At 40.4% G+C, this 27,991-nt stretch overlaps 2 protein-coding genes across 4 annotated transcripts in view; one reads left to right on the forward strand and one right to left on the reverse strand.

Moving 5' to 3' along the window:
* Positions 1-27,991, reverse strand: part of LOC139949066 (dynein heavy chain domain-containing protein 1-like) — a 100,629-nt gene that overhangs the window by 34,805 nt on the left and 37,833 nt on the right. For 2 of the 3 annotated variants that reach the window (XM_071947470.1, XM_071947468.1), the window contains exons 42-55: positions 27,708-27,985; positions 26,932-27,108; positions 26,284-26,463; positions 25,806-26,085; positions 25,298-25,463; positions 23,639-23,710; positions 20,699-20,931; positions 19,439-19,583; positions 18,238-18,427; positions 18,026-18,124; positions 16,607-16,817; positions 15,503-15,813; positions 14,865-15,063; positions 837-980 (exon numbers count right to left, since the gene is read on the reverse strand). In XM_071947470.1, the coding sequence (XP_071803571.1) occupies positions 837-980; positions 14,865-15,063; positions 15,503-15,813; positions 16,607-16,817; positions 18,026-18,124; positions 18,238-18,427; positions 19,439-19,583; positions 20,699-20,931; positions 23,639-23,710; positions 25,298-25,463; positions 25,806-26,085; positions 26,284-26,463; positions 26,932-27,108; positions 27,708-27,985 (2,685 nt within the window). The remainder of the gene's footprint in view (positions 1-836; positions 981-14,864; positions 15,064-15,502; positions 15,814-16,606; positions 16,818-18,025; positions 18,125-18,237; positions 18,428-19,438; positions 19,584-20,698; positions 20,932-23,638; positions 23,711-25,297; positions 25,464-25,805; positions 26,086-26,283; positions 26,464-26,931; positions 27,109-27,707; positions 27,986-27,991) is intronic. The other variant, XM_071947469.1, reaches the window with a different exon arrangement.
* On the forward strand, positions 2,144-13,810 carry LOC139949067 (E3 ubiquitin-protein ligase TRIM45-like). The gene is made up of 2 exons (XM_071947471.1): positions 2,144-2,447; positions 6,774-13,810. The coding sequence occupies exon 2, from the start codon at positions 6,830-6,832 to the stop codon at positions 9,335-9,337; it is 2,508 nt and encodes an 835-aa protein (XP_071803572.1). The 5' UTR covers positions 2,144-2,447; positions 6,774-6,829; the 3' UTR covers positions 9,338-13,810.

The raw sequence follows: 27,991 nt of genomic DNA on the forward strand, positions 1-27,991 counted from the left end.
ATTATAATAAAAAAACAACCAAAACCAAAAGAAAACTAACACATTTTTTATTACTGGACATGCTATTGGTAATTACTCAATTTTTACAATAAAAACTTTATTGGTAACAAGCAATGGAGAGCTGTTGATAGTATAAAACATTGTGAGATACGGCTCCCTCTGAAGTTGCATAGGTTTCGTGAAAGAAGTCAAAATCTTTGAATTCGATTTCGAGAGCTCAAAATTAGATTCTGAGGTCATGAAATCAAGCATCTGAAAGCACACAACTTTGTGTCACAAGGGTGTTTTTTCTTTTATTTCTATCTTGCAACTTCAACGACCAATTGAGCTCAAATTTTCACAGTTCTGTTATTTAGTGCACATGTTGAGATACACCAAGTGAGAAGCCTGGTCTTTGATAATTATCAAAGGTGTCCAGTGTCTTTAAAGGCAGTGGACACGATTGGTCATTGTCAAAGACTAGCCTTCACCGTTGGTGTATCTCAACATATGCATTAAATAACAAACCTGTGAAAATTTGAGCTCAATCAGTCATCGAACTTGCGAGATAATAATGAAGGGAAAAAACACCCTTGTCACACGAAGTTGTGTGCGTTAAGATGGTTGATTTCGAGACCTCAAGTTCTAAATCTGAGGTCTCAAAATCAAATTCCTGGAAAATTACTTCTTTCTCAAAAACTATGGCACTACAGAGGGAGCCGTTTCTCACAATGTTTTTAACTATCAACCTCTCCCTATTACTCGTCACCAAGAAAGGTTTTATGCTAATAATTATTTTGAGTAATTACCAATAGTGTCCAGTGTCTTTAAAGAAATTTGAAAGTAAGTTCCTTTACCTTCCTTGGAAACGATCCTATCGCAGTAGGTCCTCGTTGCTTCATGACACCATAGTCTAACTACAGTCCTCATCATGGGCGGGGCAGTGACCACACCCTGACTATCACCTCCCTTCACCCTACCCCGACTGCGACCACGCCCTCCTAAATAACACACAATCAAACAAATGATCATTATTAAGTATGGGTGATTAAAACATGGAAGGATGGAGTGAAAGAAAAAATAAACAAACAGACTAATTCCAAAATAAACACATCTTATATGACCAAACTTTGCACATTTACAATCATAAGTTTGTGGCCGAGCCATCTTATATATTATAGCCCACTGAATTCAAGTTGTGGTAGCTTAGTAATCACAATGTGGGTTCCAACCTCAGCCCGGCACTTGGTCCTTGACCAAGACACATAACTATTGTTCCTTGGCGTTTATCTAACTGGCCTTTGCTAAGTAATGAAGTAGAAGTAGAAAGTGCATGCATTGAACAATCCAACAGCTTTTCAGTGACGACAAATACAAGTTCAGAGACGACAAATACAACTTTCATGACGTCTAAGACCAAAGTAGAAAAAAATCAATTATTAGAAAAAAATTTTCAAGATAAAATGTTTGCTTTTTTCTTCCTTCATGCATGGAGCCGGAGGAAAGTGCTTTTATTAAAATTAAATACAAAGTTGTTTGACCTCTCACCAAAATCATAAATTGTAAAATAAAAAAAGGCAAAGTTCTGCATTCTGACTAATTCAGACAACAAATTCCAATACTTAATAAATATTTACAATATCTGGTATCAATCAATTGAACATTACCATGGCAACCTGTATAATCAATAAAGTGACAACAAACTCATACATCATAATGCACCTCCAAGCACTGACACAGATGCACAACAAGTTCATAATGATCTTTGAACTCTACTGCTTTGCTGGAGCGCTTCTAGTAAATAACTCATGTATATTCATGAGAATAGACTTGATCCTAATCCTTGAGTGTTCTTCTTTATTCCTTAAATATTTGGAAATGTTATTTGTATTTGGGAATAACACTTTCACTGACGAGCAAAAGCCATACCAAACCATTCCTGAAACTCTAAATAATTTAAGTTCCTCCAACCAACCCAAGCCAAAACAAGGTGACGTGACTCATACAAGTCTACTACCTCACCAGGAGTATGAGATGACTAACACAAGTCTACTTCGTCACCAGAACTAGGAGCTGACTTACACAAGTCTACTGATTACTATTGGTTATGCTTGAGTGGCAACCACAGGATTTCAACACAAGCCCCTCGCTATGCAATCAACATCACAATTCAGCTTTGGTTCAAGCTGGGACTACTCGTACGACTAGAGACAGACCAGATTGAGCAGTCCTATGACAGATTCCAAACTCACTATGGTTTCTTAGATTTGTTGCTTTCTTAACTCTTATTGTATCTTGCTCTTCACAAGGTCTTTGTATGGTTGAAGGAAGAATCAGACATAATGGTGTCACACAGGCAAGATTCTAATGTGACTTTAAAGAAGACTCGTATCATGTAAAGTAAAAGACCACCTCACAACTTGTTGGAATACTACTACGACAGCGTACAGTGTACGACTAGACTACAGGTAATATTTTAATAGTTGTATAATTAAATTGCTGGCATTGGTGTAGTGACTGTAAAATGACACAAATGTGAGGACATGTGGATGTAGTATTAGGACAGAAGAAATAGTCAAGATATTTGGGTATAAAATGCTCGGTCATGATCATAAACATTTCATGGAGGTAGAATTAACAACCAACGCCAATGGTACAATCTTCATGTACATATGTAAATCCTACCTCATGTATCATGCATGAAAATATGTCTGAACCGACTGTCACTTTTCCATCAACACAAATTGTTAAATAATTTACCCAGATGTTTTGGGAGCATCTTTTTACCTCCATGGTTTTTGATCAAATTTGATGAATAAGGTGAGGTAGTGGTTGGATTCCTATTTGTAGGTATACCATATATTTTATACTCTCTAGTGTCTTTTGCTAACGCTGCGGGATCATACAATACATGTACATGTAATGCTTTAAAGGCATGCACCCACCTTTGGTAATTATCAAAGACCAGTCTTCTCACTTGGTGTCAAACCTGTGAATATTTGGACTCAATTGGTCGTCAAAATTGCGATAGAATAATAAGAAAAACCCTTGTCACACAAGTTGTGTGCTTTCAGATGCTTTGAATTCGATATCTCAGCTGAAGTCTTGAATTCAATTAAAATATTTCAGTGAGATATTACTTCTTTCTCAAAACCAAACTACGTTACTTCAGAGGGAGCTGTTTTATATTATCAACAGCTCTCCATTGCTCGTTACCAAGTAAGTCTTAAATGCTAACAATTATTTTGAGTAATTACCAATAGTGTCCACTGCCTTTAAATACATGTACCTTTTCTCACTTATATCAGTACAGTCTCACTGGTGATCATGGTATCACTTACTTCATGTATGTTAAGTGTGATTAATTTCCCAATGACATTTTTTTTTTTTGCTCAGTTTTCTTCTTAAGAATGACCATTGAGTGTACTGTTTTTTATTTTTTAGATTAAATTTTAAAGACTTCATAATACAGGCCTATAAAAGATGAGTAGATTAAAATTTTATTATATTGTGACAACAGGGTACTGTGAAGTTTTTGTCTGTCCTAATGGTTTTCCCGGCAAGGGAACTGAGCAATTTCCCAAGAGGGGATCTCTCTCATACAAACCAAATTCGCTATTATCATGAATTGCACAAACAAAAAAATTGTGATATACATATGGTACATGTAGGCCCTAGGCGACAACATTATTCTAGTCATTGTGAAATCAGTGGTTAGCTTGGTAGGATTCAAACCCACAACCTTGTGATTGCAAGTCTTGCAGTCTAACTTCTGGACCACAGTGAAGTTTGGGGGATTCGAACCCACAACCTTGTGATTGCAAGTTCTGCAGTCTAACCACTGGACCACAGTGAAGTTTGGGGGATTCGAACCCACAACCTTGTGATTCTAAGTCCTGCAGTCTAACCACTAGACCACAGTGAAGTTTGGGGGATTCGAACCCACAACCTTGTGATTGCAAGTCCTGCAGTCTAAACCACTGGACAACAATCACCTCTATTTTGTTACTTGACAAGATCCATAAATTAAGACAAAATTTTGTGCTAAGGAACAATTCTAGTCGAGGGTCTTGTTCAAGGACACAAGTGCAGGGACCAAGATTCCAAAATAAACGCCAAGGAAAATTTATAGTTTTAACTATAAATTTGTGTTGCTTAAAGCCATTTTACACTTTCGGTACAGAAAAAAAAGATAAAAGTTCACAGATTTACAAATAACTTACAGGGTTTACAGAAGGTAATGGTAAAAGAATTATCTTGAAAAATTATTTCATGAAATGCTTTACTTTTTGAGAAAACATTAAAACAATATCAATTCTCGATAGCGAGAATTACGGATTTATTTAAAACACATGTCATGACTAGGCGAAACGTGGGGAAACAAGGGTGGGTTTTCCCGTCATTTTCTCCCGACTCCGATAACCGATTGAGCCTAAATTTTCACAGGTTTGTTATTTTATATATAAGTTGTGGTATAGGAAGTGTGGGCCTTTGTACAATATTGTTTACTGAAAGTGTCCAATGGCTTTAAAAGCACAACTGGCAGGACCAAGGTCCAAACCCACACAAACACCAAGGAACAATTAATATGAATAATGATAATAATAATAAACATTTCTATGGTGTCTACAAAGAACACAGCACCTGACAAGAAAAACAAAATAACAAAAGTAGAAAAAATAGAAAAACAAAACTACTAGTTGCTCTCATTATTAATTATCTAATTGTCTTGCTCAAGGACACAAGTGCCCGGACCGTGATTCAAACCCACATTAAATTCACCACAACTTGAATTTGGTGCTGTAGACCGCTCGGCCTCGACGCGCTATACTAGCCGTGAGGTCATCCTTTATTTTGGCTGGTACTCCTAATTAACATAATATTGTTTGAGAGACCGGTGAAGGTAGTTGGTTGGTGAAACAGATGGTAGTGTTTACTAGTGTTAGAAATATCACATCGCCTGTTGAAGAGTGGGGTGATTTATAGATGTGGGCTTTTGTTGTTGGGTTGTAAAGGGATCAATAATTACTATGAATTTTTAACGCCTTGTTTAGAAGTCCAGGACAGAAATCATGGTTAAATGCTTAGGAATGATTTGTAATGATTTGAAAATGGAATGTCATTGGTGGCAATCCTATTTAGGATTTATTCTATAGACCCTTTAATAGGCTCATCTAGGTAGGATTGGAAACTTTGCATGGTGGAAATACGATGATTGCGGTAACACCATGTAATGATAATTTTTAATTGAGTTTGGGTTTCGATCAGTATGCTCTGATCGTCTTCTGGAGACAGCTTTCTCCAGAAGACGATCGGAGCATGAAACCAAGAGTTCAAACCAACGGTTCTTTTCATGGTGTTACTGCAAACCTTTCTGAAAGGCTACATCTAGGTTGATCAAAATATTGATGATTTTAACCAGGGACCCAGGTGTCAACATGTCTGAACTTAAAGGGATGGGCCCAATTTCATAAAGCCTGAAATTTCACACATCGGTGTATGGGTAAAAACCAAAATTAATATTCTTTATTCATGATGCAAATTTAACCTCTCTCATATGAAGTTACTTCCTTAATAAAAACAGGATTACCAACCAAATTTCCACGTGACTTTCAGGATCAGCAAACAACAGCGATATACCAGTATCAAGCAATATGCAACCAATGAAAATTTGGTTAGCAATCTTGTTTTTATCAAGGAATAAATTTCATGCTAAGCAATTTTTTGTGCTTATAGGCTTTATGAAATTGGGCCGGGGTGTACATATCTATGGTAATGACTCTGAGAAAACTTTCTGCATGAAACGTCTCTCAGATTGTGTATTCTTATTTCTGATTATTTTGTGTAAACACAACTGCTCCAGATTTTTGCAGACATCTCAAAATCTGAAATATTTGTGCCACCGTGTAATGCACTTTTTTTTATGGACATGGAAGAGGTTTTATGATGAAGGCGTCATATGATTAAATATAGTTTAAATAAAATGAAGGCATCGCGTGATTAAATACAGTCAAATGAAATGATTTATACATGTATGATGGAATTTATTAATATTGAAAATAAGGTGGCATTATCACAATAATCTCGTTTTTGCAATACAAGCTGTTTTGTGTTTGTACATGTACTGTGTTGTGCTGTGGAATACAGGTGGCCATCATTGCATTTCTCAACCCTAACTCAGTGATTGATTTACTAGAATTATTCCTCACTCTCACAAAATTCAACACCATAAAGCAACTCAATGTTCAACTGATGCAGTATGCCCGATCCCATGTTAGTATAAAAGCTTATTTGTGCAGTCCCAAATGCAGCAGAATCAAACATAACATGCACTAAAATACATTGATAGATTGGGGATAGTTGGGGTGATTAAACAATCACTTTCTTTTGATCAACTCTGAAACATTGGACAAATCATTTAAAGCCATTGGACACTTTCTGAACAGAACAAAAAATAAAAGTTCACAGATTAACAAGAGGTAATGGTGAAAGACTTCCCTTGAAATATTATTCCATGAAATGTTTTACTTTTTGAGAAAACATTAAAACAATATCAATTCTCGATATCGAGAATTACTGATTTATTTTAACCACATATCATGACACGGCGAAACGTGCGGCAACAAGGGTGGGTTTCCCATTATTTTCTCCGACTCCGATGAAGCCTAAATTTTCACTAGTTTGTTATTCTATATAAAAGTTTGGATACCTGCAGTGTGGGCCTTTGGACATTACTGTTTATCGATGTTGTGCGATTGCTTTAACTCAGTATTTTCTTTTTCTTTTATAACCAGACTATGGAGCCAAGTTGTTGATATTCATTAATGATCACCAGTAACATCTAACAGCCATGGAGAATGGTTTTATGTCAGCCGCTGCCCTGCACAGCACCAGGCAACAGTTCCAACAGAAGTACTTGACATGTAGCCAGTGTCGACAAGTTTATGACGATCAGACCAGAGTTCCGAAGTATCTACCATGCCTACACACTATCTGCATTCACTGCCTGGCGTCATTCGTCAACGGGAAGCCAGAGTTCCCTTGCCCCCTCTGCAAAGCTCCGACCGGAATCCCTCTCAGTGGAATGTCTGCCTTCCCGACCAATTTCAACGTCAAGAAGCTCCGAGAGTTCCTGGCGATAGATGAGATCCCAGAGAGTCGTGTTGGGTCGGCGTTTATCTGCGAAGGGTGTGATAAACATGAGAGGGCACTAGTCTGCTGTGCAAACTGTGTGCGGTATTTGTGTCGAGAGTGCGTCATTGCTCATCAGTATGCTAATGGATTCCAAGATCATCACGTCAATGTTCTCGGTGATCTGAATGATGAGGAAGAAGCACAGCTTCAGAGACGGAGACTCTTCTGTACGATCCACAGTCGACAAGCCTTGACTCTATTCTGTGAGAAATGCAAAGTCGCTGTTTGTCAGGTCTGCTCAAATCTGGCACATATTGACGACGGGCATCGCTTGGTGGATCTCGGGTCCGTGATTGACGATCAGAGGCGAGAGCTTGGACATCTGATGGGGAAGTGCCTGATGCAGCAGAAGCCTCTGGAGCAGCTTCTTGGCAACATCATCACGGAGCAGGGGAAACTCAACGTCAACGCTAAGACAGTAGAGGAAGACATCCATGCTTACTTCTTGGAGCGACATAAAGATCTGGAGAAACGAGAGCAGGAGTTGATCAAGATGGCTCGTGCTGTTCACTCCAAAATGGCACTGAGTATCAAGAATCAGAAAGAAGCAGCTGAGACAACCCTAGCAGCCATCATGGCTACCGGGGAGTTCACCGAAACAGCCATCTTACATCGGAATCCGGTAGAGACAGCGAGAGCATGGCAGAAACTCAAACCAACCCTCTCGAAGATCAACGATAGAGTCTTCTACTCCAAGCCTGTCGCTAACAGCCTGATTGAGTTCCGCCATCAACACAACGCCTCACAGATGCATTTCCAGCTTAGCGTACGAGATCTTGGCAAGATCTACACCAATGATATCGCTCCGTTCCAGACTGATGTCAAAGTGTTCCCAGCTTTCGTTGACCAGGAATGTAAGATTGGACTGAACACAATCAACCTTGATGGAGAAAAGAGTACACTGGGCGGGGCACTTGTCCAGGCAACGCTAAAATCACCGACGGGTGATCCGATGACATGTGACCTTCAAGATAACATGGATGGGACTTACCACATCTTGTTCTCACCTAGCATTGCGGGTGACCATGAAATGCTGGTATGCGTGTCGAAGGAACCGGTGCATAACGAACCAATGAAGATCTCAGTTCTTGACTTCCATACCGACATTGAGCCCGGTATAGTGGGTACCGAGTGCCTAATCCGTCTTCATGCTACCGACAGCACTGGTAACGCACAACCGCTTCCTGAGGATATGAACATTGACATCTGCCTGAAAGATCCGATGTCTTACGAGACGGAAACCGAAGAGACATTTACGTCGGAAGGATCTTACGTGATCAAGTTCCTTCCAAGAATGGTCGGAGATCACTTTCTGAACATCTCATTCGACGGGACCCCTCTTAGAGGGTCATCACTCATTGTCGGCGTTCATAAGATCATCGAGTGTACCTCAAAGGATGAGGAGATACTCCTTGAAGACGTGTCTGGCATCGCTGTTTGCTCCAAGGGGAACATCTTCCTTGCGGACACCTTCAAGAATCAGGAGGTCGTCAAGCTCGATGGGGATGGGATGTTCCTCGAGACCTTCAGCGTGTCTTATAAGAACTACGCACTTCTGACCATCGACATTGAGGACAAACTCACAATGTTCTTCCTCAATCGTAAATGCGTCTCCACCTACGCCACAGACGGAAAGTTCATTCGCCGCTTCCAAGCCAACGACGTGAAGAATGTTACGAGTGTTGCTGTGAACTCTCGTGGTGATACGCTTCTCCTTGATTGCTTGGAATGCTGCGTCTTCATGTACGACGAGAAGGGTTTCTTCATTCAGCGGATCGGTAACCAAGGTTGCGGGAGAGGAGAACTGAACTTCCCCATCAGTATGTGTGTGGATAAGTTCAGTAACATCTACGTCAGCGACAAAGGGAACCAGTGTGTCGTACGGGTGAATCCAGATGGGAAGTACTTAAAGCAGTTTGGGGACAGAGACAGTTTGCTTCATCCAGGCTCCGTAGTCATCACCTTAGATGGTTACCTCCTGGTTCACGATGAAAGACTTGCGCAAGTTGTTCACGTCTTCAGCCCGCGTACCAATGAGATTATACGATTGGTTGAAGTACATGGAATCGTTGGATTTCAGGAGGCAATGGCGATTACTTCAGACGGTTGTTTTGTTAAAGTGGATCACAAAGGGAACTGTCTGAGGAAATACAGCTACAAGTGAAGAGATGAATCTATGCTTAGTTGCAGTGTACTCTCACGCCCGTGTTTATTTCATAGGAAAGCGAATGCAAAGTGAATTTTGGTGAAGCAATAATTGGTACATGTTGTTTTTCTAATAGGGAATTTTTAAGACGCGAGGTGGCAGCAGACTTAAATCCATTGTTCTCTGTAATGTCCATTTTTCTCGGTAACCATGGACATTTACCTGGTAAGTCTGCTGCCACCTAGCGTTCCAAAGTCTCGAACTGTGTACAAGAAATCAGTTCACTTTCTCTTTCGCTTTCCAGCCGTCTGAAACCAAAATGACATGGACATTTGTACAGTATGTCTTGATGTAAATTTATGTTTTAATTCTGTGCATGACCCCTTAAAATGTTGATAAAATGTCAAATCAGAGTTGTTAACAAAAGAAAGCTTTCAGAGTTTGGCAACAGTTTGTAACATTTAAATGAAGTTAGTTGTGTCAGGTTTAAGTTCCAGTGAACGATTTCCTTTGTACAGCAGAGTGAATTTGCTACGCAAAACAAACCAGTCGCTACTCAAGAAAATAATCATTTAATAATAATAATAATAAACATTTGCTATAATTTGTACTCAATATCAATATTAAGTGTGCATAAAAACAAGTTCAGTCATAACGCAAAATTGCAGACAAAATCATTCCTTGAGTCTCTTAAAGTGTAGAGAGAATTGTTCTACTTTAAATTTGAAGTTAATTTGATTTAGAAACTGGTCATAAAATACCAGTTGAAACATTTTTGAGCAGAAGTGTAAAAAAAGGTGGAACAAAAATTCTTATAAATGAAAACGAAAAAAAGGTAAAAACCACAAAAACAAACAAGAAATACAACCCTGCAAATACCGAAACCTACTATTTCTTTCATGTACAATATTTATAGGGTGTTGCATCCACCCATGTGCATGTAGTTGATTTTCACTTTTGGTCATTTTATATTTCATTTTGTAAACTACAGCTCTTTCATGCGTAAATATTAATAAAAACTCAAACAGCTAAAAACCACAACATGTACATGTGTATTGGTACCAGCAGGTAAAATAAAATCTGCATCACGAGTACAATGTAGCTAGCTCATCTTTCTGCATGGGTTTGTATCGTTAACGATCTGTATAGATTCACAGAGACATATTTGAAGTTAATACTGCATGACGGTCTGAGAGATTTGTACAAAACAAAGAGTCTGTTAGTGTTAATAACTGTACTGGGGCCAATTTCATTGCGCTGCTTAACGGCAAATTTTTGTGCTTAATGTAACAGAAAAAATGTATTTAGCACATAAGCAGATTTCACGGGTCAGCAAGAAGGGTGGCACGGTTGGCTTGTGCGTAAAGCGCTCGCCTCTCATCAAGGTGACCCTGGTTCGATTCCCGGCCGGGGCCATATGTGAGTTGAGTTGTGCGTTGGTGCCACGAGGGTTTTCCAGACCATCTGGTTTTCCTCCCTCAGGAAAAATCAAACACTTTTGATCTTGGCTGTGCTCCGTGGTCATAATGGGTTGATGTGGCTGGCAGCTGAATGCGCCCTTGCATGCCTGCTTCTCGAACACGTTGTAGCCGCGTCCTTCGCAATTCAGCTCTAAGCTGCGAGTAAGGATTATTAGCCTCACAAATTATTATTATATTATTATAAGATTAGGTCGCCAGCTTGCAAGTTCACCTTGGATGCATTGTTTGTTACGTCATTCATTTTCATACAGTAAGCATCGGAAGGTTAGCATGCCCTTTTGCGTGCTTACGGTTAGCAGCTATGAAATGGAAACTCGCGCAGTAAGCATGAAACCGACCATTAAGCAGCTTTATGAAATTACATGAAGGCCCTGGCTTCAATTCAAATTATGATAAAAACTGTGTGCTGCAAATGACCAAAATGTAGAAATGTATGCTATAAATCTTTATCCAGATTCATTGACATTTTAAAGAGCAATATGTTCGGTTGTAAAATTATAATTCAATGTGGTGAAGACTTTCAATTACTGTCATGACTGTGCTTTAAATATTGAACGAAATATTAAAAATAATTGATGAGTGAGACTATTTAAAGGATAAATGTTATTTTGGGATGGTTTGTGTAAATAATGTGTTTTGTTTGCCAGATGTGGCGGCTGGATTCCAATCAATACTGATTTAAATATATTGTAAATATCTGGACTAAATATCAATTGTAGTTTGAGTGTCTAATTTATAAGGAACAAGAATTGGTTAAAGGAACTGGACACTATTGGTAATTACTCAAAATAATTGGCTTTAATGACGATTGTGTTTTGCTGTGTATGTAATTGAGAGAAATATAATTTCACTTTATTTATTTAACAGACTTATTTTTGTATAAATATATCAGAGAGACTGTTTAGCGTAAAGGTTGGGTTTATAAAAGCAAACGTTGGACAATTATTATTACTCTGAATATTTATGTTTACGTCTTCCTTTTAAGCAAACAGATTCTAATGATGTCATTTGCACCTGTGCTTATAAGACAGTTTCTTCATTCCTATTTGTCGAGAGCAACGGCTGAGACGTGCCAAATCATGCGATACGCGCGATGCGCATAGCATTCCCTGATAAAGAGTTGTTTACCCGAGGGCCTTGACTGGGCCTTACTATTTCATAGCTGGAGGGGTGTTGTGTTGAAAGAAATCATTGAAAAGTATAATGATTGCATTTATTTTACTTTTTGGCCATAAGTGTTGACGTTTTTTCGACCGAAAAGGTATTTATAAATGGGAATCAAAGTGTGTTGAATCGGTTTTCAACTAGTGGTTTAAACCCGCCAGGGCCTGGTTCTTGATAATTTACCTCGACTTCGTCTTGGTACAATTATCAAGAACCAGGCCTAGGTGTGTTTAAAATGATTCCCTTATTTAAGGCCCAGTGATCAGGGGTAATAATGATGGAAGCACTTTAAGACGCCCTTCGGGCTGTGATAAAGCACTATTGAAAAATGGATTATTATTATTATAATTTATAACTAGGTGAGAATTTATAATTTTACATGTATGTAAAGCTGCATAGGCCTGTTTTGGTCATGAGAACACAACTCTTTTAAAGCCATTGGACCCTATCGGTAAACAGCATTGTCCAAGGCCCACACTTTTTGTACCACAACTTCTATATCAAATAACAAACCTGTGAGAATTTAGGCTCAATCGGTCATCGGAGTCGGGAGAAAACAACGGAAAAACCCACCCTTGTTTCCGCGCGTTTCGCCGTGTCAAGACATGTGTTTCAAATAAATCCGTAATTCTCGTTAACGAGAATTTGTATTGTTTTGCTGTTTTCTCAAAAAGTAAAGCATTTCATGGAATAATATGTCAAGAGAAGTCTTTCACCACTGCCTTCTGTAAACCCTGTAAGTTATTTGTAAATCTGTGAACTTTTTTATTTTTGCCTGAACCGAAAGGGTCCAATGGCTTTAAGTGAAGGGTTAAAGGGGAAGACAAAATATAATGAAGAAATGTTAATATTATTATTGCGATTTGGAGTGAATTTTGTGCGTTGGATTGGTCAGCAATATTGCAATTGTAAAATGATGGAAACAGTCACTAATTATTCTTGCTAAAAAATCTTCAAAGATAACTGTACAATGTTGTTATTTTCCCCAGCTTTATCAAAGTGTATGTTAGAGGTAAAATAAGAAGAAAGTGTATAGGAGGGTCTTGATAAACTAATGATAATAATATAATAATAAAATCAAAGTCTAGCGCACATATCTACCAACAACGTACTCAAGGCGCTTAGTATGTACATTTTTACAGAAAGAGAGGTCATTGAAAATAATGAATTCCGAGGCCCAATTATGTAGAAACTTAAAAGGGTTTACAAGGTGCTACGGCGCATTCAGCAGCCACAACCAGGCACACCGGGGCGAACCCTTCTCTTTTGGATAAGTGCACTTGGTTCTTTTATGTTTGTTACACAACACATGGGACCAATGGCTTTACGTCCCATCCGAAGGACGAAGCAATGTTTAAAAGGGGGATTCGAACCCACACTCTGCTGATTAGAAACACCAGAGTTTGAATTTGCTGCTCTTAACCACTCGGCCACGACACTTTATGGTATTCAGTAATAATTCATTTGAAGTAACCCTGGTAACAATGGATTAAGTTAACTGAGATATTGAAGTATGATGAGAATATTCAATTTTAAAATAATTCCTTCGATCAAATACTTGAAATAGCTCTATAATCATCAAAAATCTCTAAAATTTCATCATCAATGTGGACAATAAATGGAAAATTAATTATAAATGATGACGGTTTGTAGTTTCATTATATGGATATTTGTCTATTCGGTCTTCTCGACAATAGATTTAGAATTTCTGAATCATATATCGCTCACTCTCCTGTTTGTGGACCAAAAGAATGGAATACTCTCCCTAACATTATCAAGGATGCTAACACTATTTAAATTTTCCAGAAAGTGTGTCCTAATTAACTTCATCCAACTGTCTTGAGCGCCTTTGAACAACTTTGGTTGATTTTGGCGCTATATAAATTCCCATTGATTGATTGATTGATTGATTGATTGATTGATTGAACCATAAGCCTTTTTGAGGTATGGTGGACGTGATACTCGCGTCACACGCGGCGACTGACGACACGCTCACCATGAACGTTGGTGGTCAATAGGCTTACCTGTGAACGCCGCGTCACCTAAAAAAATTTGCACTTCACTGACCAACACACGTTCTATTTCTATGGTCAATACGCACAAATTTACCCAATTCTTATAGTGTTGTAGGATGGTCCGCCATATCTCAATAGGGTTATACTTTATGTGAATGCAAATACCTCCGAAGCAGAGATTTTGAGAAAATATCTGAAACACTAGAATCACATCACAGGGCTTGAAATTTGTGAGAAAATGCACAAAACTACAAGAGCAATTTCATGGACTCTGCGCTTACGATCACTACGCTAACTGTGCAAGCGTCGACTTTCTTCGCTAGCTGTGTAAGCGAAGATTTCTAGTAGGCCTAATGTGAAGTATGCAGACACACACAAGTAAAATTTACAACACAAGCAAAATGTTAACCCATGAAATACACCTGCTTCCGTAACTGCTGATTCTTTGCTTATGGTAAGCAAAGCCATGAGATTGGGCCCTTGTTGTAATGAAGTATGAACAAATAGTATAAAGCCTGGTTCATACTTCCTGCGAATGTGAATGCAACGCAAATTTAAAGTCACAACTCTGTTAAAGTCACAACAATATTCGCACAAGAGTTGAGCTGCTGCAAATTATTTATTGCGATTATGTGACGTCAACATTTGTATCGCATTCACATTCGTAGGAAGTTTGAACCGGGCTTAAATCAGGATTTTAGACAATAGACCTTATGCATTGACGTCATCCAGCGGCCATCTTAGTGAAAAAACGGTGACGAAACAATCGAAACACACAGATTTGTACGCGCAGCCTCCTTTTGACCTCAAGGTGAGGGCGCCCTACTGAAATGACGTCATGTGCATAAGGTCTATTGAGATGGAAATCAAAGAAGGGAGTCTTACCTGCAGCTTGTGGGCGTCCTCCTCCCCCTCTCCTAGCTCCGTGTCTCGGTCGACCCCGGGTGTGGGGAGATAAGAGGTATAACCCCTGGATGACTCGATTGATGTCATGATGGGAGAAGACGTAGTGAGGAGTGATCGGAGTTGGAGATAGCTTGGAACGAATGGCTGCATGAAGATCGAGAGTCGCTGAGAGGAGAGCCTGGAGGAAAATCACAAGAAAAAACATCATCATAAGCTGAGGGAGTTTATAATAACAATAATCATGTATGTATGATTTGAGGCATTGCATGGTGAGGTATCAATGTATATTTGGTTTGCGGTAACACCATGTGTGTATCTACTTGCCAGGTAGAGTTTGTTCTTAGAGAACTGTCTTGCTTTATTCTACCGCGTAGTAGATGTTCGGGGGTGCGGGAGACTTCTCAGTTCTGAAAAGAACTGTCCTGCTTTTTAACTACTACCTGGGCGAAAGGTATAGACAATTGGCTGGGACTACTGCTTTAGCTAATAGGATCGTTACTAACTGCACTACCACAGAGTCAGGCCTGCAGGAAGTCAAGGCTTGGTGGCTTTTTGGAAACATGTGATGTCAAAGGTCACATCGTCTAAATTCTGAAATGATTTAAAGGTTTACTAACCTGAGCCAACTCATAATGATGAGCCAAGGAATACGCAGGAAACTCCTCCAACCATCCCTGGAGATTCGGCCGATGGACATCATCCATCTCATCTCGACCCAGAGGGAATAACGACAATACACAGAACAGCCTGGTCAGTCGAGGTGACAGAGGGTAGCTGGCTGTTCCACTACCTACACCTGATACACCGGGCGGGGTACAGGCAGCGATGAAATTAGCACCCTCTAGTGACCGGAAGAAGAGACGCTTTCTGTCATAGACGCCACCGTGGACGAGAAGTTGACGCAGGACATCAGTGCAAGGTTGGGTACCTGGGTAGTAATTAAAAAAAGTTATAAAAAAAGGAATAGCTGTGAAATGTTCCAGGTAATTTTTCAATTCATTTGATTTATTCTGGTTGTGAAGCCAAGGACTCTCAGAAAGGTGAACTTAATCACTGCACTAGCCAAGAACCCAATGGACCCAGTTTAAGATGCGGGAGGAAACCCCATAGAATTATTCCAGGAAAAACCCACATAGTCAGAGAGGGACTGAAGACCCAATCTTAATAGTGCCCCCGGTGGGATTCGAACTGTTGTGCTTAAGTTGGAAGGCGAGCTGACCACCCGACAATGTTATGCTTGCTGCTTCAAAGGTTCATAAGGGTTTGCAGGCACTACCTCGGCCAATAGACCCATCCATTAAGCTTCGCCCCATTGCGTATTGACCTATCACAACCCATTGCACAAACAAAAGTCCAACACTATAAAGTCCGACATGCATGCTCATATGCTTGGCGCGCGCGACAGAGTTGTGCAGAATGGCATGGGAGAGGCTAATGTGTTCTTGCTTACTCGTGCGCTGTGGGCTGAGCCTAATGGATCGGTGTTTTTCAAAGAGCTATGCTTACTAGAATAAGGTTACCAGCCAAACTACCATGCCACACGTATAATTTGTGACTGGTACCCTGCTCAATTCTGCTTAGCAGAACACTTTTAAGCAATATTTTTTGCTAAAGCAGCTCTATGAAATTGGGCCAAGAAGAGTAAATGGGAGATGGTGCATTACGGATCTCTACGAACGTCAACGAATTATCTAGGATTGGGATTAAGTAATTAATCTTACCTGTTTTACTATCAACTGAAGCACAATTGAGATCATCAATGAAGAACAGTTGACTGGAACTTGACTTCTGTTGTTGACTTCCCGTAGCAACAGCTGCCATGGCAACACTACGTGGACGGAGCTTACTAACAATAGCATCTTCAAATGATTGACAGCTGAGTCCAGGAGACATATTGGTCTTGAGGAAGTAGTGCTTTGGATGAACCATGTTCTGAAAAAGGGAAACACAAATCTTGACAATTATTCAACTTCCTACATCATGATAAAGATTGAATCTTCATGAAGTATAAATAATAATAATCTGCAGTTCTTAAACCACTTAATCAGACACCGAGCCGTCGAATTCACCAAACTGTTCCTAACTTCACATTAATCTTAGGACTTAGGACGAGTTAATTTCCGTATCCAAAGACGTTAGGGCGCATTGAACCCATCCTAAAGCTAACTCGTCCTAACTCAAGCGTTTTGTGAAATTGGCTGCAGGTTGTCACAAAGCACTCAGTATTTTATCTGCAAGGTATGCTGAGCTATGTTCGATTTATAAGACCCATTTATTTACATTGGATGGTAATCCTGTTTTTATCAAGGGAGAAATTTCATGCTGAGCAAATTTTTTTGCTTAGCAGCGCTATGAAATTTGGCCCCGAACTGGAACTCACACTCTGCTGATCGGAAACACCAGAGCAGTGACCAGAGTCCAGTGCAGTTAACCATGACCCCCACATTTTGAGTGTGACTAAATACAAATGACCGGGGGCCAGTTTCATAAAGCTGTTAAGCAGAAAATATTGCTTTACAAGTTTCTTCGCTAAGCAAAAATTGGGTGGGGCACCAGTCACAACAATGAAAACTTAATGTAATTTTGGCTGATAACCTATTTCCATAAGCATTACTTGTATGTGCTTAGCAAGTTTATGTGCTTACAGGCTTTATGAAACTAAGGCTCGGAGTGCATCAAACCAATTGCCACCCCACTTGTTGTAAGCACAGAAGGCTGATAAAGGAAACAGTTTAAGTGTGGAAGTGTCGTGGCAAAGCGGTTAAGAGCACCAAATTCAAACTCTGGTGTTTCTGATCAGCAGAGTGTGGGTTCGAATCCCCAGCCGTGACACTTGTGTCCTTAAGCAAGACACTTAACCATTGCTTCGTCCTTCGAATGGGACGTAAAGCCGTTGGTCCCAAAAAGAACCCAGTGCACTTATCGAAAAGAGAAGGGGTTCGCCCAGGTGTTCCTGGCTGTGGCTGCTGTATGCGCCATAGCATCTTGTAAACCATTACATGGTGATCTGAGAATTAGGTCTCATAATTTCAAAATCCTCGTCCCACTTGATTCCCCTTGCAGTAAAAATAATTGGCGTTTTGTATCCTTTGGAAGAAGCTCGTTATAAATACGGTTATTATTGTTATTTTATTATTTACCTGAATCAGGGCTGATTTGCCTACACCAGATGGTCCAGTAAGTAGCACTGGGCAGTTAGAACTCAACAAGAGATCCATCAAACCAAAGTATCGCTCAATCTGTAAAATAATAACAACATTGAATAACATCTAGAAAACCTATGTTTTTATTTAATTAATTCAGGCCTAGAATTTCATCTTTGAGAGGGCAAGGCCATTAACTCTGAACACACCTCTGGAATAATGGTATAGCCCGATGGCAGTGTCTTGGCCCGATCTTGTGATTTGTCGCCCCATGGAACGAGAACGCCGTGATATGGATCAATCTTGTAGTCATAAACACTGCCCTCTGATGGTAAGTTGATATCGAAACTCGCTCTGGATAAGGTTTCACGAGCAAAGCGACTGAAGGCATCAACGTATCTGAAGAAAAAAACCAGGAAAAATTTTAATGAAAGATATTTGTGTGAGAATGGGCTTGGAACATCTACCTTGTATTTTACCCATACACTGATGTGTGATAGGCAATGTATACTCAGTACTTAAAAAGTCCTGTAAAAAAAACTCCACAGGCAAATTACTTGAGTGGGATTCGAACAAAAGACCTTTGCATTGCTAGAGCTGATGTCTTACCACTAGACCACTGAGCTTGCCAGGTAGCTAGAGACATTTTAAATCTTTTTTTGAAGCAGTGGGTAGCGCAACGATTGGTATATATTATGAACACAACCAATATTCTTTAACTCAATGCAAATTTAACGTCTATTAAATCAGGGCCAAGAGCCATTTCTCCTGAAGACCATCACAGTATACTGATCGAAATGTTGAGTTGTCAACCACCAGTTCTTTTGAGAACCAACACTACTCAAAAGAGATTTTTCTCATGGTATTACCACACACCTCACCTACTTGTACTCCCACCGTACAAAGTTTCAAACCCTACAAAACAAATCTGTCAACGATTTTTACTGGGATGAGAAATTTCAGAATGTTCTGAAATTTCTCATCCCAGTAAAAATCGTTGACAAAGCTTACAGGCAGTGGACACTATTGGTAATTACTCAAAATAATTATTGGCATAAAACCTTTCTTGGTGACGAGTAATGGGGAGAGGTTGATGGTATAAAACATTGTGAGAAACGGCTCCCTCTGAAGTGCCATAGTTTTCGAGAAAGAAGTAATTTTCCACGAATTTGATTTCGAGACCTCAGATTTAGAACTTGAGGTCTCGAAATCAACCATCTAAACGCACACAACTTCATGTGACAGGGGTGTTTTTTTCTTTCATTATTATCTCGCAACTTCGATGACCGATTGAGCTCAAATTTTCACAGGTTTGTTATTTTATGCATATGTTGAGATGCACCAACTGTGAAGGCTGGTCTTTGACAATTACCAATAGTGTCCACTGCCTTTAACAAAGACGAAGCCTACCTTGAGTGAAGATGACCACCGAACCCCCAGATGAAGCTGAAGGTAAACATTGAGAGAAGCCTAGTGGTAGGGTTAGCTTGTCCTGGTACGTCCCTGGTACCTGCCTCTGGTCGGTTGGTGATCGGTGATGGGGTAGGCCTACCATCTGAACAAAAATAAATTCGATTCATGTAAAAAATAAAATAAAAACTCACTATATTTTTTACTTACTCCTCAGATTTGTTGATGTCAACATTTTTATTTTTATCAAGTAAAAAAATCACAAGGGAAACTGACTGGGTAAATAAAAACTAAGGAAACATTTTTATAGCAGGATTTGAACCTGCGACCTCCAGATTAACGTGCTGGCACTCTACCAATGGAGCTCTCTAGGCCTAGAAGTACAAAGAAAAAGTTTTTTTGGAGAGAGATTGCCTAACATCACAAAGCCAGATAGTCACTTCAAGGTGAGGGCTACACTTCATTGATTTGGGCTATCGACCCAAATCAACTGCCACCAGGGGAACGCTGCCACCTACTCCTGGGGCTGAAACAGGGTTACCCCCTTTACAGTCCGTAATGATGTAGGCATGGGTATCATCCACTAGGAGCCTCCTACACCTGGGGCTGAAACAGGGCTACCCCCTTCACAGTCCGTAAGGATGTAGGCATGGGCATCATCCACTAGGAGCCACCTACTCCTGGGGCTGAAACAGGGTTACCCCTCTCACAGTCCATAAGGATGTAGGCATGGGTATCATCCACTAGGAGCCACCTACTCCTGGGGCTGGAACAGGGTTACCCCCCTCACAGTCCATAAGGATGTAGGCATGGGTATCATCCACCAGGAGCCACATACTCCTGGGGCTGAAACAGGGTTACCCCCCTCACAGTCCATAAGGATGTAGGCATGGGTATCATCCACTAGGAGCCACCTACTCCTGGGGCTGGAACAGGGTTACCCCATCACAGTCCATAAGGATGTAGGCATGGGTATTATCCACTAGGAGCCACCTACTCCTGGGGCTGGAACAGGGTTACCCCCCTCACAGTCCATAAGGATGTAGGCATGGGTATTATCCACTAGGAGCCTGGCTGGTAGACCAGAATGTACTAACTTCCCAACTGTTTACGAGGAAATCATGGTTAAGTGCCTTGCTCAAGGGCACAAGTGTCAGGACTGGGAAGTGAACCCACACTCTGCTGCTGACAACACCAGATCTTGGTTCCAGTGAACTAGACTGCTCAGCCACAAAACGCCACAAATTAAATTAAACTTACCAGCAGCGGGGCTGTCTGTTTCTGATCCTTCCACCTCATGGACTAGAAACTTGTCACACAGCGCCGACAGGATGCGAAGGAATGACGACACTTCTTGGATCCCATCAACGATGCGGTAGTTTGAACTGATGGAGGCAGGGAGATCCGCTGAGAGGATGGGTTGACATTTGTGATTGAGGAAATCAATGGTTGAGCTGAAGGTGTCTTCTATCAGGGCAGTTAGCATCTGAAGGCTATAGGGGAAAAACGATGGTATTAATAGCGGACATTCATATTGCGCAATACCGATATTAATATCTGTGGATTACATGTACAATAAATACAAAAAAAATCTTAGAAAAAATATTTTGTTTAGCTTTTGAGAAAGACTCTGCAAGGGTTGAAAGGTCATGCCATTTTGCTGTTAACTATTTTTTGCACTTATACCATAGGTCCTTTTGGCTGGTAAGCAATTTGTAACAGCTTATTCTAGCTAAGCGCACTAACAGTACTACTAGAAATTAATTGTAAACAAAATGGTTTTTCACTTCGATTTAAATAAATTAAGTGAAGATGACTGTCTAATATAAGGAGGTAGATTATGCTATAGTATTGGGTATTATTGCTTTTTATTTTGGTTATTCATTTCTTTGTTTCTCTGAATGTGGTTGAATGTTGGAGTTGAGTGTAAAGTGTAAGAGTCTCCGCCACCAACAATAACATCAAGAATTGTTTGTATATGTATAAAAAAAAAACATTTTCAAATTTCAAATTTGAAATACGATCATTTTCATGATGAAGTTTAAGACAATCAACAACTGAAGGTTTAAAAAAAAACAAGAAATCAAAGCAAAGCAAATAAACATTTATGATAAATTTGTATACAACAAGTAATTGACATGAAATATTGATTAACTAAATTATTGTGGATAAAACACACAACCAAGCTGGACAAACACATCAAATGAAATGATATTTAGCCAAATGATGAACACACATGAGAATGAAAAAGCAGTCTAGACCTGCAAACAGGTGAGAAAGTACACTGAAGTATATACCAACAGTCAATGAACCAGACAAAATGAAAACACCATGCTACCTTCTACCTTGGCTACACTGTTGCTAAGCAGGGATATCATGCTAAGCAAGTAATACAACTCACAATACCAGCCCCATCGTTTTGTAGAGTGTGCAAGTCTCACGCAGTTTTAAAATACACATTTTTTTTTCCATCCCTGTGGAGACATCTGTGGAGGTCCCAAAAATGTTTGAATATGCGTAAGACATACACAACGTAATCAAGTTAGAGGTGGTCATGAAAGGTTCACTCTTTGTGGATGTAATCTTGACTTTTTACGATTGATGTTTTGATGTTACATGAGTTGGATGGCATGGAATGTCATGTAGAGCAGATGTAATTGATGATCCATTGTTATACCTCGGTAACAAATTGTGACGTTTGATTGGTCGAGTACCAATCACGTGACGTGCAACAAAAAGGCATGTACTATGGCGCACCGGGTAACATGAGATTTGTTAACCGGTACCTGGATCATTCCCAGCATTGGTCGATTTCCAGCGCTAAGTACAAAACGGCCGCGTGTTCGATAGCCTTGCTCAAGGCAGTCGAATTATTCACTCCGAAAAAAGACCGCCGCTGTGTATAAAAACCCACCCGTATTCACTGTGCGTAAAACCCACCCGTATTCACTGTGCGTAACATCGCACGACACGATGCCCCCGTACACTATCCGCATGCGGAGGCCGTCAGGCCGACAGCCTTGTAGGATCTGTATCTTCCGGGTTTAATGTGTTGTATTGAAAAAATTCCAATAGTGGACGAAATTGGGGGGGCTCGAGGATATGCTAGTATGCAGCTCATGAATATGTATATCGTTCGTCAGACCTATCAGACAACACAGGATGTGAGGCAAATGAATTATTCATTTTGACGTCCAATCACGCACTTCCCTTATCACGACCTTTGGACCCTATCATGCGTCCGTGGTGGTGGTGTGTGAGGTAAACATGTCTCGTCTTTCGCGGGCATTATGGTAATGAGCTGACCGTGGGAACTCTTCGCTTATTATAGTAATGAGGTCAGTGGCTTCAAAACAGATCCTACAAGGCTGTCGGCCTGACGGCCTCCGCATGCGGCTAGTGTACGGGGGCATCGTGTCGTGCGATGTTACGCACAGTGAATACGGGTGGGTTTTTATATAGCGGCGGTCTTTTTTCGGAGTGAATAATTCGACTGCCTTGAGCAAGGCTACGTGTTCGAGGGAACAGTGAATAATTGTTTCTTATATACTCGTCGCAAATAATGTTTGAAGATGACAACAGAACTTTGAGAAGAGGCATGTTACCAAAGTATAACAAAACAATTGTTGCACGCTGTGATTGTTGCACGCTGAAAATTGCACCTTCGGCTTCGCCTCGGGTGCCATGTTCCCCCCTTTGGGTGTTCAAAACGCCATGGACTCCATCACAGTGTGCAACAATTGTATAACGGTATCTAGTGGGAGGGGGAAGGACATTGTGGGATTAGTGCAGAGAGGAAGGGTATGGATCAATCAGGAAGAAGGATTGGGTAGGAACAGTGGCGTAACCAGACATTTGTTATTTTAGGGGGGAGGGAGCATGCAGGGGTGAATATATAATTTTTTACTATTTTTTTTTTTTTTTTTTTTTTGGGGGGGGAGGGGTGCGTTTATTGAAGCAAACCATTCACTTACCAGTGAGGTTTTTTCGATCTCATTTAGGGGGCAAGAGAGGGGAGGGGGGCAAGGTTCCTGATTAAAAAGGGTTGGGAGTGGCTTCAACCACCTTTCCCCCTCTGGTTAAACCACTGGGTAGGAAGTATCAGGATTGGATGAAGGATTTCATGCTGCTTTTGTAGCCTTTAACATAAAGCGTTTTTTGTGACGATGTATATTTGTTTGAGCTGATATTATAACCCACCAGTTCTTGTTAATATCCCAGTGTGATTTATTACATAGCCAAGGCTCATGTGACCGGTTCACGTTAGTATCACTGGAAAAACACATAAGTAATTCAACAAACACACAATCAATACAACAACGAATCACAAGAATAAATAGTCATAAAGTCTAAGTAGTTTTGTTAAGTCTTGTATAATGACCAGGACCCAATTTCATGGCTCTGCTTACTGCAGAATTCTGCGCTTACGATCACGATTCCCCGCTTCCGTGCGAGTGCCATTTTCTGCGCTAGCCTTGTAAGCGTAGAATGCCTAGAAACGTGGAGTACGCATGCGCAGAAGCCAAAATTCGCTGCTAACCCGTGAAATACGCTTGCCGTAAGCACAGAATTCCCTGCTTCAGTAAGCGCCGATTCTGTGCTTAATTAAAATTAAAAAGGATAGCTCAGTTGGTAGAACACCGGAAGTCATTGGAGCAAGTTAATAATAATAATAATAATAATAATAATAATATCAAAGTCTTATATAGCGCACGTATCTACTAAAAAAGGTACTCAAGGCGCTGAGTACATACAAACTTTCAGAAAGAAAGGTTATTGAAGTGATGAACTCTGAGACCCAATTATTTAGCACCTTGTAATGGTTTACAAGGTGCTACGGCGCATACAGCAGCCACAGCCAGGAACACCGGGTGAACCCCTTCTCTTTTCGATAAGTGCACTGGGTTCTTTTACATGCATTACGCAACACATGGGACCAACGGCTTCACGCCCTATCCGAAGGACGAAGCAATGGTTAAGGTTGGATTCAAACATGATCTAATAATGATTAGCCTATACAAGAGTTAAAACAGTCAAAAACACATGAAAGAAGTTTTCACAAAAACATGATCTGTGTCTGGTGTTTGGAGTCACAGCAATTGATTCACATTTGTTTGAAGTAAAGCCCGGTTCATACTTCCTGCGAATGCGAATGCGAAATGAATTTGACGTGAATTTGACGTCACAACCCTCCTTCCGCAGCGATATTCGCAAGTGAGTTGAGCAGAATTGAACTGCTGCAAATATTCGTTGCGAATTTGTGACGTCAACATTCGTATCGCATTCGCATTCGCATTCGCAGGAAGTATGAACTGGGCTTCAAATAGTCACACTAAAAAATTGACAAAACTGTCTCAAAAGCAAAAAGAATTTTTCACCCGCACATATATGTGTAACTGTTTGGAGCAACATATTCACAGCAATGAATTCACATTTGAACTCTAGTAAAAGTCACATATGGAAGTATACAAAACTGTTTCAAAAGCGAAAAGACGTTTTCACCAAAACATGATCCGTTTAAGCGTTTGGAACAACATATTCAAACTAACGGTTTCACAATTGAACTCTAGTATTAAAAAGTCACATACGAAAGTATACAAAGCTCTCACAAGCAAAAGAAGTTTTCACCAAAACATGATCTATGTAAAGATGTTTGAAGCAACATATTCACAATCAAACTCGAGGGGTACATTTTCCCAGTCGTGACCAGTATCTGGCAAGTTCAACCGAAGCAGTTACTGGTTAAGACTGCAAATACGCACCCCTAGTAAAGGTCACACTCAAAATCGACAAAAATGTCTCAAAAGCAAAAGTTATTCAAATGGTAAAACGGAGACAAATGATAATTTTGATTTGTACCTGATGTTGGGAACCTCCCAATGCGACTTGGCGCTACTCAGCCACGACTCGGTCAATGATTTCCAGTAGACAACCTCTCCACCGCAATGAACGATCGCACATCTTGATATCAAGGCTGGAGAAGCCGTCGATAGATCGGGCGTCTCAAAGAGGATCGAACAAGAATCTTGGAAGAAATCAGAATAAATATTTAATGGTTAAAAACGTCTTAAAAAGCAAGGCCCAATTTCATAGAGCTGCTTAAGTACTTTAAGTAGCTATGCGAAACAATAGGATGCTTATCAGATTGTTACCAGCCAAAACACTATTCCTTAAGTACAATTTGTGACTGGTGTCCTGCCATTTGTTGCTTAGCAGAAACATTTTAAGCAACAAGTCTAGCCTTCTCCTGAAGACGATCAGAGTTACAGCAAACTTCTCTTAGTTATACTTCCACCATGCAAAGTTTCAAATCCCTCTTACTTTGGGTTCACAGCAAAGGGTCAAAGTTTAAAGCTCATAAACTTACCGGCCATCGGTATCTGCTCTCCTTGATCCAAGTTCATCATCTTACAATCCGTCTTGAGTAGCATCCCAACGCTCTCCGTCCACGCCGGGTTAAGAAACCCGTCCAGTATTAACCATCTTTGGATAACGCTCGGAGGGTTCAGTAACGCTTTGTTCTTCTTCTCTGTTTGCTCAGAGAGGAGGACCTTAGCAGCGGAGGCCGAAATCGAAGCATCTCGAAGAAGACGGGTGAAGATGCCGTCACGCCAAGAGTGTCTTGACTCGTCGTGCTTTCCCAAGAGCTGTCAGAAAACAAAATATGTTAATTTCTTTTCATTCTTGAAGATCTGTAGACTGATATTTGCAAAGTACTGCTGAAATTATATCCAGAGGCAGCCTCCCCTAAAAATATTTAAAGAATTCTTTTACTTTAAAGGAACACGTTGCCTTGGATCTATTATAATCCAATGGTTTTCAAAACAGCGCCCTCTAGTGCTCACCTCTTGTACTGATAAAGAGTCGGGGAAGATGACGTCCGTGTTGACCTCTGGATACACAACATCTTCGACTCCTTGAGTAGCTGCATTGATCCAAGATAAACTCATCTTACCCACTGTTCCTGCGGTACGTCTTATCTTCTCCAGGGTGTGGGAACGACGAAGTTCACCTTCGCTAGATGACTGCGTCAAACAAAAACATTTCTTAAGACATAAGTAGGATTTCAAACTTTGCATGGTGGGATTATAAATAGGTGAGGTTCGGGGTAGCACAATGTGACAATCTCTTTTGAGTAATGTTGGTTCTGGAAAGAACTGGTGGTTGACTTTTCAACGTTTCAATCAGTATGCTCTTCCTCCTGAAGACAATCAGAGCATGCAAATCAAAACGTGGAGTCATCAATTACAGGTTCTTTTCAGAACTGACACTCCTCAAAAGAGAATTACACATGGTATTACCACAAACCTCACCTAATTCTAAAGACGTATCAGAACATAAAATATTATTGCGTTGAACTCTAATAACTTTAAAAGCTCCTGAGCGATGACAGATTATCCCTTGACATTTAAAAAAAATGCATTTCTAGAAATGTTTAAACTGTTTTCATGACTTTCTGACTGAGTATGTGACTTTCACTGTCGACTACTCACCGTGGTTGATATTTTCTTCGTTGGAATACTCCGTTCTTCTTCCTTGGTAGGTGGTGTCGTGTGGAGAGTATTCAAGACTCGAGATAAAGTCTCCCGACAGACTGTCTTGCCACTACCAGCTGGTCCGACAAGGATCACGCCTTGTTTCTCCTTCAAGCTGTCATAAAGCTCCAGTACCTTGGGGAGTATAATATAAGAAGTGGGTCTGGAGACTCGTTCTTGCTGGGATATGTTTATTTTCTTTGACACAAGGACCACTAGAGTTAAAATGCAGCTAGACCTATCATGATTGCATAGTGTTTTATCTTGTAAAACCTGACACCATCTCCATATTGCCTGTGCTACACTTGGCGACTTTGCCAGGATCATACTGCGGGAATGCTCCATTACAGAAAGAGGCTAAATAACACATCCTTTTCCTCTGGCAACTAACACCTGTTATCTCCATGTAATTCCTTGTCAAAACAGTGTTTTTATTTGGATCATGCACAAACCAGTGGTGCTGCTGAATGCCAGGCAAATTTCTGCTCATCCATCAAGTTAAATGAATAAAGTAAATCAATATAAGCATTGGATGTATACTTTCAAAGTTTTTGTTGCCAAACTCGGAACTTCTTCAATAAAGCTTTCCTGTAATGCAAGATTATTGCAGTCAACAGGTTAGCGTGTTGCCTAAAATGTGTACTACACAATTTGATGCACAGGGACATTAGCTCACTGGCACAAATAAATTAGTATTGTGATGATGACATCAGGTGAACTGGGTCCATACATACCTTGCTAACGTGTTGAGGTGTCGCCTGTAGTTTATCAGCAACAAACTGGCACTGAATCGAGTCGACTAACACTGGATCATGCTCTTGACTCGTGGTACCTGGACGTCCCATCCCACCCCAGGGAAACACGCTACGTAAAAGGTTCCTAACAATACGAGCATCATCTGGGATAGGTAGGGCTGGGAGGAGGACGGACTGGATCGCAAAGACGATTGCAATTTCCTCACGGTGTTCTTCGTCTTGCTCAAGAGTAGGGACATCAGAGTCCATCAGGGTACCTTGAA

The sequence above is a fragment of the Asterias amurensis genome, chromosome 16 (genome assembly GCF_032118995.1).
Source record: "Asterias amurensis chromosome 16, ASM3211899v1".
Taxonomy (NCBI): domain Eukaryota; kingdom Metazoa; phylum Echinodermata; class Asteroidea; order Forcipulatida; family Asteriidae; genus Asterias; species Asterias amurensis.